Source organism: Mus musculus, chromosome 12 (genome assembly GCF_000001635.26).
Source record: "Mus musculus strain C57BL/6J chromosome 12, GRCm38.p6 C57BL/6J".
In the NCBI taxonomy this organism is placed as follows: domain Eukaryota; kingdom Metazoa; phylum Chordata; class Mammalia; order Rodentia; family Muridae; genus Mus; species Mus musculus.
In genome coordinates this window covers 71,136,785-71,156,315 of record NC_000078.6, presented here as the reverse complement: position 1 = coordinate 71,156,315, position 19,531 = coordinate 71,136,785, and the positions used below count along the sequence as shown (strand labels likewise).

The following is a 19,531-nucleotide window of genomic DNA, read 5'->3' as shown; positions in this document are numbered from 1 at the left end:
GACTGAATTCAGAGCTCTGCCTGCCTCTGCCTCCCAAACACTGGGATTAAAGGCGTGGCCACCATGGCCAGTTTGAGAGTAAGGTTTTTAATCTCATATACGGCTCGAAAGGCTCATCTGATATTTACAATTACCTGAATGTCCCCCATCCTTGTTTTTAAGAATATATAAGAATTACTTATGGTGTGGTAACTGTCTTCTGAATTCTTAAAACTTGGCTAAAGAAAGACTTAAATGTTCAAATGATCCCAAGAATAAAAGCCTGCAGCTTAATATTGTATTAAGTTTTACTAGAAGGGCTACATTTTAAGGCTCAGGAGCATAATAGTATTTCAAATAAAATGGAAAAGTTCTTCAGCTTCATTAAGTCCATATATGGGCATTTATTCCAGCTGAATGTTGTGATAAATGTTAATTTCCCTGAGTTGTACTTAAATCTATACCTAAAAGCAATAAAAAAAAATATTCTCTGATCAGCTTTGTGTTCAGTAAGACATTATTTTTTAGTTATTACAAATCCTATTCTTGAAAGTTTTAAGTAATCTGAAGGTAATAAAATTATATATACCTGTCACCAGGCGTGGTGGCGCACACCTTTAATCCCAGCATTTGGGAGGCAGAGGCAGGTGGATTTCTGAGTTCGAGGCCAGCCTGGTCTACAAAGTGAGTTCCAGGACAGCCAGGGCTACAGAGAAACCCTGTCTCGAAAAAAAAAAAAAAAAAGATATATATCTTAATTACATTAAAGAATCTAAATACCACGGGAAATCCTGAAACTAGCCATCTAAGTAGAGTTTAGTGACCACTAGGCACATAATCTTAAATCCCAAGGGGCAAATCTCATGCAACTCTGATTGTAAGGTCCAGCCAGAGGTGGTGCTCATAGCTGTATCTCAGTAGTCAGGAGGGGAATGCAGAAGAATCATGAGTTCAAGGCCACTAGGCTACAGGCCGTATTGGAGTGAGACCATCACAAAATAACAAAAACATACGCAAAGAAGCAATCAGTCCAGAGAAGAGCTGCGGTCTGAATGCGGATCTTCCCCTATGGGCGTCTGTGTTTGAAAATGTCCTCTCCAGCTGGCTGCACTGTTTTGGAAAGTTATGGACCCTTTAAGAGGCAAAGCCTTGCTGGAAAAAGTGAGTCACTGGGAACAGGCTTCGAGGTTTTATAGCCTGGACTCACTTCCTATCTGCTTTCAGCTTCCTGACTATAGATTCAACATGACCAACATCTAAGCAGCCTCCTGCAATCATGCCTTCCCATGATTGAATGCATCCCTTTTTATAGCATGGGCTAAAATCACACTGCCTGCTTAAGTTGCTTCCTGTCAGGTATTTGGTCCCAGCGTAAAGAAAACTACATGTGGATACTAATTGCTGGATTCCTACCTTTAGGACTGTTCATTTCCATATTTTCTTTTTCTTCTGTAGGGCTTTCCCTTTTTGTTATTTTTCCATCCCTTGAAACAGGTACAGGGGCAAACCTGCGAGGTGCTGGGGTCTCTAAAGGAGATTTCTGCCCATCAAAATCTGTGTCTTCACTTAAAGGCACTTTAACAGAAAGGAAGAAACTAATCAATAGGGGACTATGGTGTGTCTCCAATGGTGAGGCCCTGAGTTCAACCACTGAGCACCACACACACACACACACACACACACACACACACACACACACACACACACACAAAATAATCACAATAATAAAGATAAATTTAACTTCAAAACACTTTTTTAGGGCTAGAGAGATGGCTCAGCAGTTAAGAGCACTGACTGCTCTTCCAGAGGTCCTGAGTTCAATTCCTAGCAACCACATGGTGGCTCACAACCATCTGTAATGGGATCTAATGTCCTCTTCTGATGTGTCTGAAGACAATGACAGTGTACTCACATACATGAAATAAATAAATAAATCTTTAAAACAAAAACAAAAACACTTTATCGAGTAAGGTGGACCTCTGTGAGTTTGAGGCTAACCTGTTCTATATAGAGTTCAGGACAGCCAGGGATACACAATAAGACACTGTTTCAAAAATTAGTTTTTAATTTAAAAAAACTAAGCTTTTTTGAGAACAAATGGTAAGGTGGTTGCCTTGCAAGCATGGTACAGAGCCACATTTTAAAAGAGGTTAATGTGGTGGCATGTGCGTGGGGAGGCAGAGATCCCTGGAGCTCTCAAAATGGCAAACACCCTATTGTTAAGTTGCAGGTCAGAGAGAAACCCTTTCAAAAAAGCAGGAGGGGCATGGAGGCACGTGCCTTTAACGCAGGAGGGGCATGGTGGCACGTGCCTTTAATGCTAACACTGAGGCAGAGGCAAGTATATCTCTCTGAACTCAAAGTCAACCTTGTTTAAATAGCAACGTCAGCCAGGACCACATAAAGAGACCGTCTCCAAGAAAAAGGAAAAAAAAAATACTCACTAGAAATCAAAATAAATGGAAACTATAAATGTCTTTATAGATAAAGCCTGTAAATTAAGAATCAATGTGATAATATTTGAGTACTCTCAAATCTGTGGAAAAACTGCATTGCTAGATAGTTTTCAAAAGAAGATTGATCTTTACTTATGTATGAGTGTGAGTGTTTTGCCTATAAGTGCAGTGTGTGTGTGTGTGTGTGTGTGTGTGTGTGTGTGTGTGTGCACGGTGCCTGTGGAGCTAGAAAAGGACACTGATCTCCTGAAACTCGAGTTACGAATGGATGTGAGCCACCATGCATGTTGGTTTTTGGCTGTAAGCACATCTGTGCGTCACAAGCATGAGGCCAGAAGAGGGCAATGGATTCCCTGGAATGGAATTATAAGCAGTTAGTTAGCTTCCAGGTCAGTGCTGAGAACTGAACCTGGGTCTTGTCCAGGCGCACTCAAGACAGTGCTGATCACCGAGCCATCCCTCTGTCCCGCTACATTCTCAGTGGCAAGGAATACTAATCTATCACCTGGGGGGATAGTACCTAATAACACCTAGTAATCAATCTCACGCTTAGAAGTTCATTCTAATACGACTGAAGAAAGAACATGCTGGACCGGCATGCTAACACCTGCAAGTTCTAGACCAGCCTGGGTTATAATCTAAAACCCAGCCTCAAGCGACAAAAGAGAAAACAGAAAGAGATGCATGACCTCTGTTGTATTAGTGCCCCTAAAACTCCTAAAGCCCAACAGCACACTGGGCACTAACTGTACTAGGGGGATTGTCTCTGACAAAGCAAGGAAATCATGACCACACAGCTAGCTTCTCAGAGGGCTACACAATAATTACAAGCATTTTGATTTATAACAAATTAATTTTTTTCTGATTAATTAGAACCATAAACCAGGAATTATTGTAGTTCGTAACTTAAACCTTTAAAATAACCTAAAGTTTATTTGAAGAACAAAAAAATGATATAAAATCAACAATTCAAAAATAATTTTATTTTTGAGACAAAGTACCCTGCTACTTTATAAGTAATTTCCACCTTTTACACATGAAGAACACGGGTTCATCTTATTCTCAAGAAACTAAGTATTTTACCTCGTTTAGAAACAAATGTGTTGTGTGAAAAAACACTGCTCCCAACACTAGGGCTTCCCAGTTTTCCAGAATACTTCCCCACTGCTCTGGACGTGGACATGCCAAGTTGAAGACTGCTAGCCTTGAGTGCAGCATCAATAAAATGGGTCTAGAAGAAATAGCATTATTTCATTAATTTCAAATGATTTTACATGTAATTTTAGGATATCAAGGAACAAGATATATCGAGACTTATGAGGATTGAAAGTGGCTTATTATATTTAATGTTCAATGAAAACGGGGTACACTTACGTATGTGCAGACAAAACATTCATAATTTAAAAATGGTAAGAAGTTTTAAGGTATATATGAAATGAATTTTTAATAAATAAAACTGATTTCAGAAGGTTTATTTATTTATCTATTTATTTATTTATTTAATTTCTATGAGTACACTGTAGCTGTCTTTAGACACCCCAGAAGAGGGCATCAGATCCCATTACAGATGGTTGTGAGCCACCGTGTGGTTACTGAGAATTGAACTTGGGACCTCTGGGAGAGCAGTCAGTGCTCTTAACCACTGAGCCATCTCTCTAACCTATGCCTTTTTCTTACTTGATGAGAAAGAGAGAAAATGGCTTTTTAGCGGGGGTCAAGGCCCAGAGAATTAAAACTGCTTACAGAGGAGGGCCCAGCAGTCTGACAGTCACCTGGCTTCTCACTAGACAGTGCACTATACACTCAAGTCCCACACTGAAGACTTCCTAAAGCCTTATTACATGGCTGAAATCATGCCGGTAAGTATTTCTAATCTCATGAAAACGTCAAAACAAGCCCTATTAAGAAGTCTTGAAAATGTGAATATAGAAAAAAATTAAAATCTTGAAAATGAAAGCACTTAATAAGCATTTAATTTTTGTACATTCTTCTGAGTGTTACATTTTAATGTAACTATTAAAACTTCAAAATAGTACAATAACTAAAAAGCAACTGAGGGGACAGTTCAGTGGTTAAATGCTTTCCCCACAAGCATGAGGACAAAAGTTCAGATTCCCAGAGCACAAACAAATGCTGAATTCAAGCCTAGACAGAGGTGGAAATAAGAAGTCCCCCAGAGTAAGCCGACTAAAAAGCCCAATCATATCAATGAGCCTTGAGCTTGATTGAGACACGGTGACCTTTAAGGTGACATGGAAGACTGACTGAGGACGATTCCCTATATCAGCCTCAGCACATGCACACCTACGCATGCAGAACACCCCTCCCCAGCCCCACCCCCACCCCCACCCCCACGTGAACATAGAAAAATAAATGTAACCTGGCAGTGGTGGTGGTGCAAGCTAGGAGGCAGCAGAGGCAGTCAAATCTCTGGGTTCAAGGCCACCCTGGTCTAAAGAGCAAGTTCCAGGACAGCCAGGGAGATACAGAGAAACTCTGTCTCAAAAGACAAAAAGAAGAAACTGTCAATGGTTATATATTCCTATTTCTAAAATGTTTTGGAGCTGGGTCGTGTTCCAGAACTAGGAAATTCCAAAATAAAAACTCAGCCATTTGTAAAGCTAGTTCTTCATCTTTTAATATCTCAACATATCATACTCAAAAGGCATTACGGTACTGATACTTTGAATAAACTAAATGCAGGAACATTTGTAGGTACTGTGTACCAACTACACATTGTAGGGAGTTCTGTCCATGGGAGCATCAGCATCTTGAGGAAGCTTTCAATGACACCCAAGCACCTTCATAGATCTGCTCCCTCAGCCTCCAAGACATCAAAGTATATGCATTTTTATAAAGCTTTCCCAATGATTCCAATTCATATAAACAGACTTGGAACTGCTGACATAAACAAATCACTGCTTTAAAAATAATGTAACCGGGCTGGGGAGAGAGCTCAGCAAGCAGTGTTTGCCTTGCGAGCGAGCGAGCGAGCGAGCGAGCGAGCGTGAGGACCCAAGCTTAGGTCAAGTGTGCAGACTCATTACTGGGAGGAAAGGGAGCAAACAGGCACACCCCTGGAGCTTGCTGGACGACCAAATTGGTGCGCTCAGGAGTCAGGGAGACTTTGTCTCAAATAATAAGGCAGAGGGTGACTGAGGAAGATATTGAAATTAACTTCTGGCTTCCACATGAACACACCTACAATACTGCAAAAGGAAGAAAAGCCAACTATAAGGAGAGGTCTCACAGCACCAACACTATAACCTAGAACATACCAAGTATCTACACAGCATAAAGAATAATGAGCAAGACAATCATGATTTAGGAAATCAAACTGTCACAACCTAGAGTGCTATGACAGCTACTAGTTAACAATAGTTAGAGCTGGGAGCTCGCACAGCTTTATCACATACCTGAATGTCTATCTGCTGTTGCTGTAGTTTTTCAAGGTGCCTGATATGCTGCTCCATGAACGCGTTCATCTGCTTGTCGTGGTCATGACAGTGCACTTTCTCTTGCTTACTCTGAACGCTGGCTTGGTGCTCTGTCACGCGCTGTAACTGTTTATCAGTCTCCTGTAACTTAGTAAGTAACTCTCCAACACAATTAACCTTTGCCTCCAAATCACTCTGTACCTAAAACAAAACATCAAAATAGAATTTCACATCGTAGAAAGACATTAAAGGTGTGCTCAGGTCCTAGGAAGGTTATTTACAGCAACTGGTACTGAGACGGTAGTAAACTTGAGCCTTTGCTCACGAAATTTCTCATGACTCCATGCCTTTGATTTTAGAGTCACAAAATTAAGAAACAAAATCAAGTAATCCTTAGGTATGTTTTGTTTCTTGAACTATACATACATATTCTGGCCTCCATGTGAACACACATACAATACTACAAAAGGAAGAAAGGTCAACTATAAGGAGAGGTCTCACAGCAACAACAACACTATAACCGACAACACACCAAGTATCTACACAGCATAAAGAATGATGTGCAAGCCAATCATGATTTATACACATCAAATCTGACACAAAAGATTCTATAATGCCGGGGGGGGGGAGATTCTTAAAACTAAAGAGAAGGAAACAGCAAAACCAAGTCAATTTTGATGCCACCCATGACGGCATGTGTGGAGGGGACAAAACTGAGAATAAACGTGTATTGCTGCCATGAGCACAGAACCAAGCTCGCCTGGACAGGAACCAAGGCCTTGGACTCATATGGATCAGACTCAGAACTGGCAAAGCCTTCTTCCTCTGACCCAAATGTGTTTACAGACGATTAATCAGTGTGCTAGAAGAAAAAACAGTCATGGTGGCACACGCCTTTAAGCCTAGACAGGCTCTCTGTATAGAGAGCCAAGGCTGTGGAGAGAACCCTGTCATGAAAAACAAAAACACAGAAAGACTACCAACTGTGGCGGCTTCTTCCTGGCTGTTCACAGTCTGAAACTGCTGCCCTACAGAGACTTCACACTGAGAGGAGCTAACCCTGCCTCCCATGCTGTGTACAATAGCTGAGGTTCCAGGTTATGGGGTAGGCAATGAGGCTCCACCAGAGTGCATACAGCCCACCTGACCCTCAGCTTTTCTCTATGTGTGTGTATATGTACACCTGTCCTTTCTCTACTCTTTTGCCATCCCTCCTCAAGGTTCCAGACCCGAGCTGTGAAATGGCACATTCCTATAATCACAGAAGGAACGCAAGTCCAGACAGACAGACAGATCCTGCCTGGAAAGAGTACACGGTAGGGATGGAGCTCAGTAGAGTGCTCAACACGCTTGACTCCGAGGCTTTGATCCCTCGCACCGCATAGCAGGCTGACGGCGTTTATCTGTAAGGCCAGAACTTGGGTACAGGAGGATCAGCAGCTAAAGCTCATCCTTGGCTACAGAGCAAAGTCAAGGTCAGCCTGGGATACAAAAACAAAAACAGAAAAGCACAGCCTTGGGTACTTCTCCAGCGCCAGGCTAGGGAGGTCAACAACCCTGAATCTGAGTCTTGACTCTGCTTCCCACTGCCTCTAAAACCTTATGCCTATCCTGCCATATTTCTGCTTCCCCATTACAAACTGACAGGCTAGTATTATGATATAAAATATCATGCAAAAATCCTCTGGTTCCTCCAGGAAGGCAAGTCTAGCAATACAACGCAGTGTGACAACACTTACCCATCACCACATGTGGGCCCTGGCTTTGATTCTTAGAGACTGATCATCCAGAACAAGGACTGTCAGCCCTACAGGGATAACGTCCTGGCTTCTCTAAACCAGCACATTCACAAGGGGCAATTTTCACGGTTTCTGAGAAACAACCCACAAACCACACGTAAGAAGAGCCTTTCCAACTGGGAACTAGCATGTCTCTAAGTGTTCAGTCAGACACGACTGTGCCAGAGTCAGTTCTGTACAAACAGCCGTGTCTCAGGGTCCAGAGACGCCCAGCAGAGAGAAGTACCTTGATCAAAGGAGCTGCTGTTGCGATGGCAGCGGCAGTTGCCGCAGCCACAGTTGTAGCTGAATCAATTCTATTGGGTGGAGTTTCAGTCTCCTGAGCAACAGTATTCTTTTCTGTACTCGTGTCTTCAAAAAGATGTACTTTCACCGCCTTAAAAACAGGCATGCTTTGAGCTCTTTAAAGACAAAGAAACAAAGGTTTTCAGAAATCTGCATTGAACCATTAGAAGAAATGCCTACATGCCCTAATCTGGGAGTCTCCTAAAGTGGCCTTCTGGGTTTCTCTTTGATCTTGTTTTATTTGTAGTTATGTGCAGCATGTGCATGAGAGGATGTGTGTGCATGTGAGCCTGGAGCTTGCACTGTGGAAGAGTGTGAGTTGCCTGATGTAGGTGCTCAGAACCGAACACAGACTTCTACAGTGCTTCGAGCACTCATAACAACTGAACCATCTCTGCAGCTCCATCTTGGGGTTTTGTTTGTTTGTTTTTTTAATTAAAGCAGAGGCTAGTGAGATGCCTCAGAAGTTAAGTGCTCTGGCTGTTTTTCAGAAGACCCAGATTCAATTCCTGACACCACCACAAGGTGGCTCACAACCACCTTTAAATATAGTTCCAGGGGATTGGACTCTTCTGACTTCTTGAGGTATGCACATGGTATACAGACATTCAAGCAAGCAAAAAGAACCCAAACATATAAAAAAATTTAAGTGGTTATTTCGATAATATTAACTAAAGTCATTTAGTTAGTATTACTAAATTTAGGTCATTAAGGACTAAAGAAATAAAAAGTTATTCCTTAGCCGGATGTGGTGGCACACACCTTTAATCCCAGCGCTTGGGAGGCAGAGGCAGGTGGATTTCTGAGTTCGAGATCAGCCTGGTCTACAGAGTGAGTTCCAGGACAGCTAGGACTATACAGAGAAACCCTATCTTGAAAAACCAATAAATAAATAAATAAATATTAAAAAGCTATTCCTTGAAGGCAGTAATACCAGTTTTGAAACTATGATTTACAAATGACAACCACATAGCCGCAGTTAGACAGACAGATGATCAAGAAGCACAAATACAAAGCATAGGGTTTAATTCCCAAAGGCAGCAGAGCTGCATCTGATTCTAAGAACTGATGGTTGTATTCACCAAATGCTTTTAGAAGAATTACAAACTTAAGGGTTGGAGATATAGTGCAGGAAGTATATGCTTACATGCATGACATCTAATTTCCAATCCCAGCACATTTCAAAAAAATTTAAAAAGCCAGAAAACCAACAGTGCCTACCACTTCATTCCATACTCAGACTTCTCACATCCTCCTCCAGGGTGTAGCCTGGGAGTGCCCCACACGCCCAGTACTTATATTTCCACAACCCACCAGGTCTAGGCCAGGTCCCAGTCAGTGCCATGGACTAGTTGTTTTGCAGCAACAGACTCTAGGCTACCACAGGGCCCCAAAAATCCTAACTCTAGGCCTAGCCTCACCATCTCCTCCTGAACTGTAACCAACATTTAACTCCCACTTGGACCTACCTTACCTGCATCTACCCACAGGACCATTAGTGCTCATTCCACTACCGACTCCACACCACGCCCTCCTCCAGAGTACAGACTGCTACGTACACAACCTTACATCTATGTCTTCTCTGAAATCTACCAAATTTAGACTGGGTCTACCTAGTCCGGTCTTCACAGCAGAAGCTCTAGGCATGGGCCAGTGTTCCTCCTACCTATCCACCATACTTCATGACTCTACATGTCCACTCAGACCTCCACACTCCCATCTTGGAACAGGAAGCACCCTAGTCCCTTCTGACCACTGCACTATATTCCAACTTCTAACTTCAAGACCCAACCCATCCCCACATTCTCTCTTCTCCCCGAGCCTACTCTATCCATAGCAAACTTAAAAAAAAAAAAAAAAAAAAAAAAACGAACTTAAAGGAAGACCACATGCCCAGATCGCATTAAGACAATACCAACAATATAAAAGACCAAGTCAGTGTCTCCTCTCCAAAGCCTACCAGTCCTAGAGAAATGCCTGCCCATGAGAATTACCTAGATAACACCAGGACACAGAACTTAAAAGAGCAATCATAAACTTCCCCAAAGAACTCAAAGAGTTTAAAGACACAAAAGAAACAGGTCAATGAAATCAAGGAGGAAGTTTAAGGAGAATAAACCCACACACAAGGCTGATGGAAATGACAGAGACAATCCTGTACTTGACAACGGAGGCAAAGATCAATGGAACAGCCAGCAACAAACAGGGGGATGCAGGGGAACCGCGGATGCAGGGGACCCGAGGATGCAGGGGACCCATGGATGCAGGGGACCCGTGGATGCAGGGCACCAGAGGATGCAGGGCACCCGAGGGTGCAGGGGAACTCTTATTCCCTTAGCTGGAATGCAAACTGTTGCACCATTATGAAAATCAGTGTGGAAAATTCTGGAAAAGCTAAATACATAAATCTACCATAGGACCCAGCTAATCCACCCCTTGGTATATGGCCAAAGGACTCAATACCCTACTCCACAGCCATGTCATTACTGTTCCAGTCACAATATGGAAACAACCTAAATGTCCTACAGCTGAAGAATGGATACTGAGAATGTGGTCCATACACATATACATTATGGAATACTATTTAGTGCTCAAGAAAAAAGAAATCATGAATTTTTCAGGTAAACAGAAATAGAAAAGAAGCATACTGAGTGAGGCACCTCAGGCCCAGCAGGACAGACAAACGTCGCATGCTCTGTAATTGGAGGCTCCTAGCTCTAAACCTTCAGATGTGAACACATAGCTCGTAGTAAGTACAGAAACGAGGGACAATGGGACCACTGCTCTAGTAGGTGGTTTGGGGAGCACGAAGAGAGGAACAGCAGCGTACACGTGATCTGATGAGGGGAGGGGGAAGGGTCCAACCCAGAAGCTGGGACTGGAACAGGGGGAGAGCAGAGGACAGGCGATCGGATGGGCAGTGGAAAAGGAAGCTCCGCATCACGGGAAGGGAGGAGGGTGGATACGGAAGAAGGTGCACGGAGCACGGAGACACCAGATCTGTGCGGGAACCTGAGAGGAGAGGTGGGGCTCCTGAGGGAGGGGGGAGGGAGTAAAACAACAACACGGACTCCTGAAAATGGCACAAGGAATTAAATAACTGGAATGCAGGCAATTCAGAGTATAAATATATAGTTTTAATGACTTCCTTTACCTGGGCTGACAACACTCTCTCTAAAAACCAAAGACCACCTGACAAAACCCCATGCCAGACATGAGAAGCCGTCTTTTCAATGGTTGGCCAGGGCTGTCTAAGACTTCTGAAAGGCACAGCAACTTCAGAAACGGCCCAGAGACAGAGCTGACCTGACCTGAATGTCCCCTCCCTGAGGACTGGCTTCCATGGTACCTGAAGGTGCCTTGCTGGCTTCCAAAAGAGACAGAAAACCAACACTCCTATCCACCTTTGACACCATGAACTACATCAACAACCAGCAGGGCAAGCTAACCCCCAGGTGCAGAGGTGGCACATATATCCTGCTAGTAACCAACTGCTCTCTCAGAAGACTTAAGACTTGCTCAACAAAAGAGGTACTAGAAATCTAACTAGCCAGTGCTAGTGAAATCATGGTCACTAGAGGAGAATCTACAACCACTAATTTACTAAACCAGCACAAACCCTAACAAGAATCTATAAACACTTGTCCTTACACCCACAAACGAGGACCCCGCATCAAGAAAACTTCTCTTCCCAGCAGATGGAGAACACTACAGAAAACCACAACCCATCAAAGGGCAGAGTCCTCATGACTCATGACCACCACAAAGCCCTTACCTAAGGCTCAGGGAACACCGAGGAAGAGGGGGCAGAGAGACTCTAAGAGCCAGATGATCTGGGACTTTACTGTGAGGTTGTGTCTCCTAGTAACATCACAAGCCACACCCACCAAGTCTCACCAACATGACTGCCCAGATGTGAGCAGAAGAAAAACACCAATGAACATGGCAAACTGGATGAGGAAAGCCCACAAGGTCTCAGGCCTACACAGAGAACCACAGGCAACCGAGGGAAGGAAGCTGGGAGTGAGAGAGGGGGCCTTCCCTGGGAAGATATGACCAACCAGTCAGCCCTGGAGCATACATAACAAGTAACACTAAATGGACTCAACAGGCTTCATCTGGGGATCTATATGCACATGCAAATACACTATGCATCCAGTAACAACTGATGAAAAAGAAGCATACAATATGAAGGAGAAGGCTGGGGAGGTGGCTCAGCGGTTAAGAGCACTGACTGCTCTTCCAGAGGTCCTGAGTTCAATTCCCAGCAACCACATGGTGGCTCAGAACCATCTGTAATGGGATCTGATGCCCTCTTCTGGTGTGTCTGAAGACAGCTACAGTGTGCTCACATACATAAAATTAAGTAAACATCTAAAAATAAAAAAGAATTTGAAGGAAAGTGAGGAGGGGCATATGGGAGGACTTGATGGGAAGAAAGGAAAGAGAAAAACATTGCAATCAAAATACAATCTCAAAAATAAACAGAAAAAAAAACTAACATCAATGATGCATACTGTTTTTCCCAGATATGCTAAGATACACTTGACAAATTTAAAGTATAATGGGCAGTATATAATGTGATGTTTTGATACATGTATACAATGTGAAATAGCACAATCAAGCTAATGAATATCTCCATTACCTTACACAACTATTCTATGGTAAGAACATTTTAAGCTACTCTATCAGTAATTAGTATCTCCTATACTTGTCAGGCTACATAAAAAGTTCTACTACGTAGTCATCCTGACTGAAACTGGACTCTCTGGTAATTATCTCCCCATTTCCCATTATACCAGCCTGTGGCTACCACCAATCTACCCTGTGCCTGTGCTGCACATAACTGATCTAGCTCACACGATAATTCCCTTTCTCTGCTGGCTTACTTATTTAATGAGCACCAAACACACCATTAGGCAGTGCGCCTCACACGAGTACAGCAAGATGGGATAATAGCTCTGTGCTACATGCTAGCATGCCCAAGGCCTTGAGTTCATTCCCCCTTACCACAAAACAAGAACAAAGCAAACAGACAGATATCTGGCTTCAGTTTTTTAAAAGAGCTAGTCCATTGCACTCTCAATTTAGACCAAAACAAACTGGCGAAATCAACCAAAACATAGGAATTACTAAGTGAGTTCAAGCGCTGTAGGCAGGGACCTGCCACGGGCAGCCCTGAGTTCCCTCACATCAGGCCCGAGGGCAGCACAGTGAATGTGCTGGCACTTACTTCTCTCTGATGCCTCCTCGTAGCTAAGAGAGGAACTGTTCTCTGAGCACCTCAAACATATCAAGTCACTTTGGTTTCTCCATCTCGGACCTCGTCATACCCAACTGAGTCACCAAGTTTTCTCAATTACTTCATCATAATTACATGACAACGGCCACAGATAGAATTGGGAAGGTAGAGAATCTTATTACGGCCTTCCATCCTTATTTTTAATTTTACATAATGAGACTGAAGTCTGGAGGTATTAGGGTTTACTTGACCAAAGCCAGCGATTTAGTAGGGGGCGGAGTCCAACTCCCACAGGCTTTCCCATGAGACTCCTGCTTTCTCAGATGAGACTGCCTCCCACCACACAATGCCATTCTTCTGGCTGCCCAACTTTATAATATATAGCTATTGCCTCTGCCAAACACCATCTATGTGGAGTCACAAAGCTCTTCTTGTTGAAGACACAAATAAGCATTGGGCCCACAGCTAATGTCAAGCTTTTCTTTCTGAACTCCCAACCTTCTACCGAAGTCACTACTTTCCTCCCTGGATGCAATACAGTTGATGCCTTTTCAACAAGCCTGTCTCTATAGTACTTGCTGATCTCTCCCGTTATTAACTCCTTTTGAGTTGCAGCAGAGCCACGCTGAATAAGTAGGCACCCCACGGTTTACGTGTCTGGATGATCCACCAAATGCAATGCTCTTCCTGTTCCAGCTCCAGTTACTTTGCCGTCTGTGCACACTGTCAGATACGGGGGCTGTGCTAACAATTAGAGTGAACAAGACAGCAGGGCAGAGGGCAGGTAGAGCCTGCATTAAGCTACATTCACACTCCTAGACTGTGCATGCTGCCACTGAGCTACATCCACAGCCCTACAAGTCGCTGTGGTCAGTTTTAAAACATTGCTGTGTTCTTCTTAATCGCTGTGTATGGATTATCTAACATATGCTAACATACAGCTTCCTTCTAATTTAAGGTAGCATACCACTATAAGTGTGTTTGTAAATGAAACTTACTTTTGCTTTAAAACAGTTCTCAGAGCATCTTTCTGTCCCATGGTGTACTGAGAAATAAAGATGTCATTTGCTGAAAAATTAAAACACAAAAATATATTTAGATTCTGAAGAACAAAGAGAGCCAAGACTGAGGGCTAGCGATGTAGCTCAGTGGCAGAGCGCCTGCTCAGAATGTATGGGATCCTAGGTTCGATCCCTGATACTTTGTAAACAAAAAAAAAAAAAAATGAACTTTAATTTTCGATCTGCAGCTCATGTCTAGCACTCAGCATACAGAGGCACAAAGTTCCCTGCACCATTGAGGCTAGCCTGGTCTACTCTAGCAAGTTCTAGATCAGCCAGGGCCAACACAATAAAATAAAGAGCCCAAACCAAACCTTTGCAATGAGTTTGTAATAGCAAAATAGGCTTCTCCTGTGTAAATCCTTTTATAGATTTTAGATTCTACTGGTAACCTAATTTGAAAAGAAAACCAAAAATTAAAATAATAGGAGCTCAGGATACAGACAATAGATTTGCCTGGCATGCAGAAGGCCCTGGATTTGATGCCAAGCACAAAATAAATACTACTAAGCTATTGAATGAATAAACCAGTTCTGGACTGGAAAGATGGTTCAGCAGTTAAGAGCACAGCTGCTTTTAAAGAGAACTTGCATTCAATTCCCAGCACCCATATGGTGACTAACAACCCTCTATAACTTCAGTCCCAAGTGATCTGACTGCCTCCTCTGGCCTTTTTGGGCACTGCAAGAGTGCTGTGTATAGACAGACAGGCAGGCAAAACACCTATCCACACAAAATAATAAATTACCCTAAATTTTTAAAAAAGCCAATTCTATCCTTACAAAGAAAATACTGACACATACTACAATGTGGATAAGCTTAAGCACATTATGTAAAGTAAAACAGTCACAAAGGTTAACACTGTATAATGCCACTGACATAGGTACCTGAGCTGGTCAAAGTCACAGGGGCAAGAGTGAGGAGTGAGGGCACAGAGCCCAGTGGGGGGATCTTAACGTCTAGAGGTGAATGATAGTAACCCTGGCTCGATGTCACTGAATGTTATCAAGGTCAATGTCACAGAACTGTGCATTCAAAACTAATGAAATAAAGTATTTTCTGTACATTTTAACTCAGCTTTATCAAGCGGATTATTAAGCGGAGTCAACTGTATTAATTTACCTTTTGGTGCGTTGTTCTCTTCTGTTTTATTCAAAGGTAACTGCCGAACTACAGCATCTTTAGAAAAATCCTTTGGGCATAAAAGAGTAAGATTGAATGAGCTTAAATTAGCACTAGCAGAGTGACATTCATAGCCTTTTGAGCACTGAGACCCGGGAAGGCAGGTCTGCACACTTTACTTACGTCATTCCCAACACTACACCTTCCATAGCTGCTCTGAAGCACACGAGGATTTCTCAGTGAATGAGCAACGTGCAGTCAGAATAGTGAGACGTAACAAAGTGAACACACACACAGAAGTGGAACAAGAAACTGATTCAAATCCACACTTGACCGTCTACACTGCAACCTAAGCACGGCTTTCTTAGTCACTGAGGTCACGCGCTGCCTTACAAGGCTGTGCTGTGTGGGTCACATCTACTGCTCCGGTTTCCGGCTCTCGAGTGTGAGCCTAGAACCCATCTCTGGGGCTCCGCGCTGAGACGGACCCCATGCTGCTCTTCCCCTTCCTTTTTTCCACTAAACATAAAAGGCTGGGGAGACGCTCAGCAGTTACGCTCGCCTCACCAGCACTCGGATCCCCAGAACCAAAGTCAATGCTAGGAGGGTGTGGCAGCCTGCCTGGAACTGCAGCCCTGAGAGGAAGGCTGAGGCAGGAGAGCCCAAGGGCAGGTGGTCAGTTAGACTAAGACACCCTGACTGAATGAAATAAGGTGGAAGGGCAATGGAAGATGCTTCCTGACAGCAAGCTCAAGCCATGACATGTACACATGCCCCTTACCTCTCCATACACAAACATGAACACACATACACATACCGTGTACACAAATGAAAATGGAAAAAAAAAATTTTTTTCTTAATGTTAAGGTGATGATGGGTGTTAATTTACAAACAAAAACAAGATTAACAATTCAACAGATGCTTGTATGTCCCACACTCTTCAAGTCATAATCTATAAAACACTGCTGGAGCTGGTAGGATGGTTCAACAGATGAAGAAACCAGCTGCCAAGCTTGAAGATTCAAACTTGACTGCTGGGACTCACGTAATAGGAGAGAATACATTCTTGAAGGTTGTCTTCTGACCTTCAGATACAAAAATGGCCCCCCATTCTTACTTGTACACAGCAAAGGTTAAAAACGTGATAAAAATGAACAAAGATCAAAACGTTCCCTGTCATACGTGACTTGGAATTCTTTTACTTACACTTTTCTTGGACGCAGGAGGACTTTCTAACAGAGGCTGGTGATACAGTCTTGCAGAAGTTAAATCCAAGGAGCCTAAGAAAGCAAAAGAGTCACTGAGAGTGGGCTGGAGAGATGGCTCAGCAGTTAAGAGCACAGACTGCTGCTCTTCCAGAGGTCCTGAGTTCAATTCCCAGCAACCACATGGTGGCTCACAGCCATCTGTAATGGGATCTGGTGCCCTCTTCTGGTGAGTCTGAAGATAGCAACAGTATACTTATGCATTAAATAAATAAATCTTAAAAAAAAAAAAAAAAAAAAAAAGAGTCCCTGAGAGCTGGGTTGTGATTCTTCCCAGGGACCCAACCAAGGCTCTTTTCACAGTAAGCTCTAGCATTGAGCCACGGGTCCAATCTGAGCAGCTTTTAAATCAAAACCTGACCCTTAGCAACTGTGTAGCCATGATACAAGAACTGAGAATCTCTGTATTAATGTAAAAACCAAATGTGAAGTCACTTTCCTGTAAGAGAAATTAGATATATTTAAATACATTCTAATGAAAGACTTTATAGCTCATTATTTAACAAAATAAGGCTGAGTTAAAACAGGTAAGGTAAGCAGGTGAGATCTAAAATGTTTTAACAGCAGCCATGGTGTGGAAGGTCTTTAACTGGAATGCTTAAAAGCAGAGATAGAGGAAATTCTCTGAGTTTGAGGCTAGCCCAGTCTACAGAGTGAGTTTTAGGCCAAGCAGAGCTTCACAATGTGATCCTCTCTCAGTAAAATAAAATGAGATGTCTTTTTTAAAAAACATTTTCAGGGACTGGAGAGATGGCAGAGCAAGATAAAAGTGCTTGCTGATCTTGCAAAGGACTGGAGATTGGAATCTCCTGTAGACGGCTCCCAATCACCTGTTAAGTCTAGCTCTAGGTAGATTTAGCTACTCTGGCTGCCATGGGCACCTGAACTCGTTTCCAGACACCTACACATAGACACACAATTGAAAGTGGTATTTTTGAAAACCCTAAAAGATATTTTATCCAATGCAGAAAAAAAAAAAAATATGAGACTTACCAGAACAAACCTTGTATATAGCCAGGCATGGTAATGCATGCCTTAATCCCAGAATTCAAGAGGCAGATTTCTGTGAGATCAAGGCCAATCAGGACAAGGGAAAACTTGTCTCAAAACCAAAAAACACTAGATTGATATAAAACTCTGATTTAACAGACAGCCTATGCCTTTAATCCCAGCACTCGGGAGGCAGAGGTGCACAAGAGGAAATAGTCAAGTCTCTCTCATTCTACATGCTGAATCCTATTTCCCCAGGGAACCAAGTTACTTTTCAAACATCTTTACAAACCAGACTTGTATCTTACATTTTTGAATGTAAACACTGACTCCTTTAAATTTGGGGGAATGCACAACTCAAAATAGTGATAAAGACTAATGACTTATAAAAAAAGGAAACTGGCTGGGCAGTGGTGGCGCACGCCTTTAATCCCAGCACTTGGGAGGCAGAGGCAGGTGGATTTCTGAGTTCGAGGACAGCCTAGTCTACAGAGTGAGTTCCAGGACAGCCAGAGCTGCACAGAGAAACCCTGTCTCGGAAGAGAGAGAGAGAGAGAGAGGGAGAGAGAGAGAGAGAGAGAGAGAGAGAGAGAGAGAAAACGTAAACTGGGTGGGAAACTGAAACATTTGGAATCACATACCACATAACGTTCCATTAGAACTAGTCCTCGTTTCAACAGCAAGACGTTTATTTGCAGCCAGGGCTGGAGGAACACGGGGCAGCTCATCTTCCACCACAGCCAATTTATTCCCTTGGTTTGGAGAAACAATCTCTCGCAGTTTCCTCGCTGGCATTTTAAGCCTTTGCCCCCTTTCCAGGCTAAACTCAACGTTTTTCATCTGGTTAGTCACAAATCAAGTCCCGCCGTTCTTAACAGAGGGAATTCTAGCTTCTCAAAACTTAAGGACGCAGTTTCTCCTTGAGTACCAGGAAAAGAAGTAATGGTGGAAGTGAATTTGAAAAACACCTGAGTTCCAAAAATAATTATGAAGCAGTCATTAACTTAGAAAGTCTATAGGCAAAATATCCATAAAGCTGTAAATTTCGATTTTGACATTTAATCCAGGGCTAAATACGACAAAAACAAAAAACAAAACAAAACAAAAAGTCTTGATCCCACTGAGTCTGTTAATGCATCGAAGAAATAAATTTCAAAGGAATTATGCCAAGAGCAAAAGAGAAGCCACGGGAACCGTAATAAAAACGCACTCCTCCAAACCCAGAGCTGCAGCTGAAAACCCCAACAGACGTGGAGGCGGGGTTAGGATTTGTTAAGGAGACCCAGACGAGCAGGCAACGTTAAAATCGTGTTTTTTAAAACACCACCCTCATAAGAGCTTAGTAGATTTCTTTCTACGAGTCAGGACGCAATTTCGGACACCTCAACTTAGTCTTCAGAGTCTCCACAGAGTCCGGCACACACGCCGTCTTGATTTTGATAGAATAACAGCTTCGGTTGTTCGCGGGTCAATACCGTCTTCCCCGAAAACCCGCCCTTGAGCGTCAGCACGCATGCGCGCAAAGATCCAACCCCCCCCCCCCCGACCGGAACGGGAGTGCTCTGGTGCTCTTCCATTCGTGTCCGGGTGGAAACAAACTCCCAACATAAAAGACTGCCAGGAGATGTGACTTTTTTTTTTTAAAGGCAGAATATCGCCTTTATGTTTGGACACAGTACTAAGTATTCCTAGAGGAATGGCGAATTCTCGATTAGCCCATAAACACTTTTGTTTATCAAGGGTTATTTACACTGTAGGAACTGCAGACCGTTAGAAACCTAGTAGGTTAAGCATATTAGGCTTTCTAGAAATTTCGACAGATTCCGTTGCCGTGGAAAAGGAAGTGAAAAGTACAGAGAGCACTGACGAACAGATAATCACAAAAGTTAATTCTT

The 19,531-nt window shown here is 43.0% G+C and overlaps 1 protein-coding gene across 7 annotated transcripts in view; it reads right to left on the bottom strand.

The window, feature by feature from the left end:
• 2700049A03Rik (RIKEN cDNA 2700049A03 gene) overlaps positions 1–19,468 on the bottom strand; it is a 173,117-nt gene extending 153,649 nt beyond the window's left edge. For 3 of the 7 annotated variants that reach the window (XR_001780505.2, XM_006516365.4, XM_006516366.4), the window contains exons 1-8: positions 18,278–19,463; positions 16,588–16,661; positions 15,382–15,451; positions 14,197–14,266; positions 7,898–8,072; positions 5,852–6,073; positions 3,519–3,666; positions 1,393–1,554 (exon numbers count right to left, since the gene is read on the bottom strand). Coding sequence is in view for 6 of the 7 variants with exons in the window: in XM_006516365.4 (XP_006516428.1) it covers positions 1,393–1,554; positions 3,519–3,666; positions 5,852–6,073; positions 7,898–8,072; positions 14,197–14,266; positions 15,382–15,451; positions 16,588–16,661; positions 18,278–18,476 (1,120 nt within the window). In the remaining variant the exon portion in view is untranslated. Of the gene's footprint in view, positions 1–1,392; positions 1,555–3,518; positions 3,667–5,851; positions 6,074–7,897; positions 8,073–14,196; positions 14,267–15,381; positions 15,452–16,587; positions 16,662–18,277 lie in introns of all 7 variants that reach the window. The other 4 variants (NM_001163378.1, NM_029818.1, XM_006516364.3 and 1 more) reach the window with 3 other exon arrangements.
• Between the last annotated feature and the right edge of the window lie 63 nt (positions 19,469–19,531).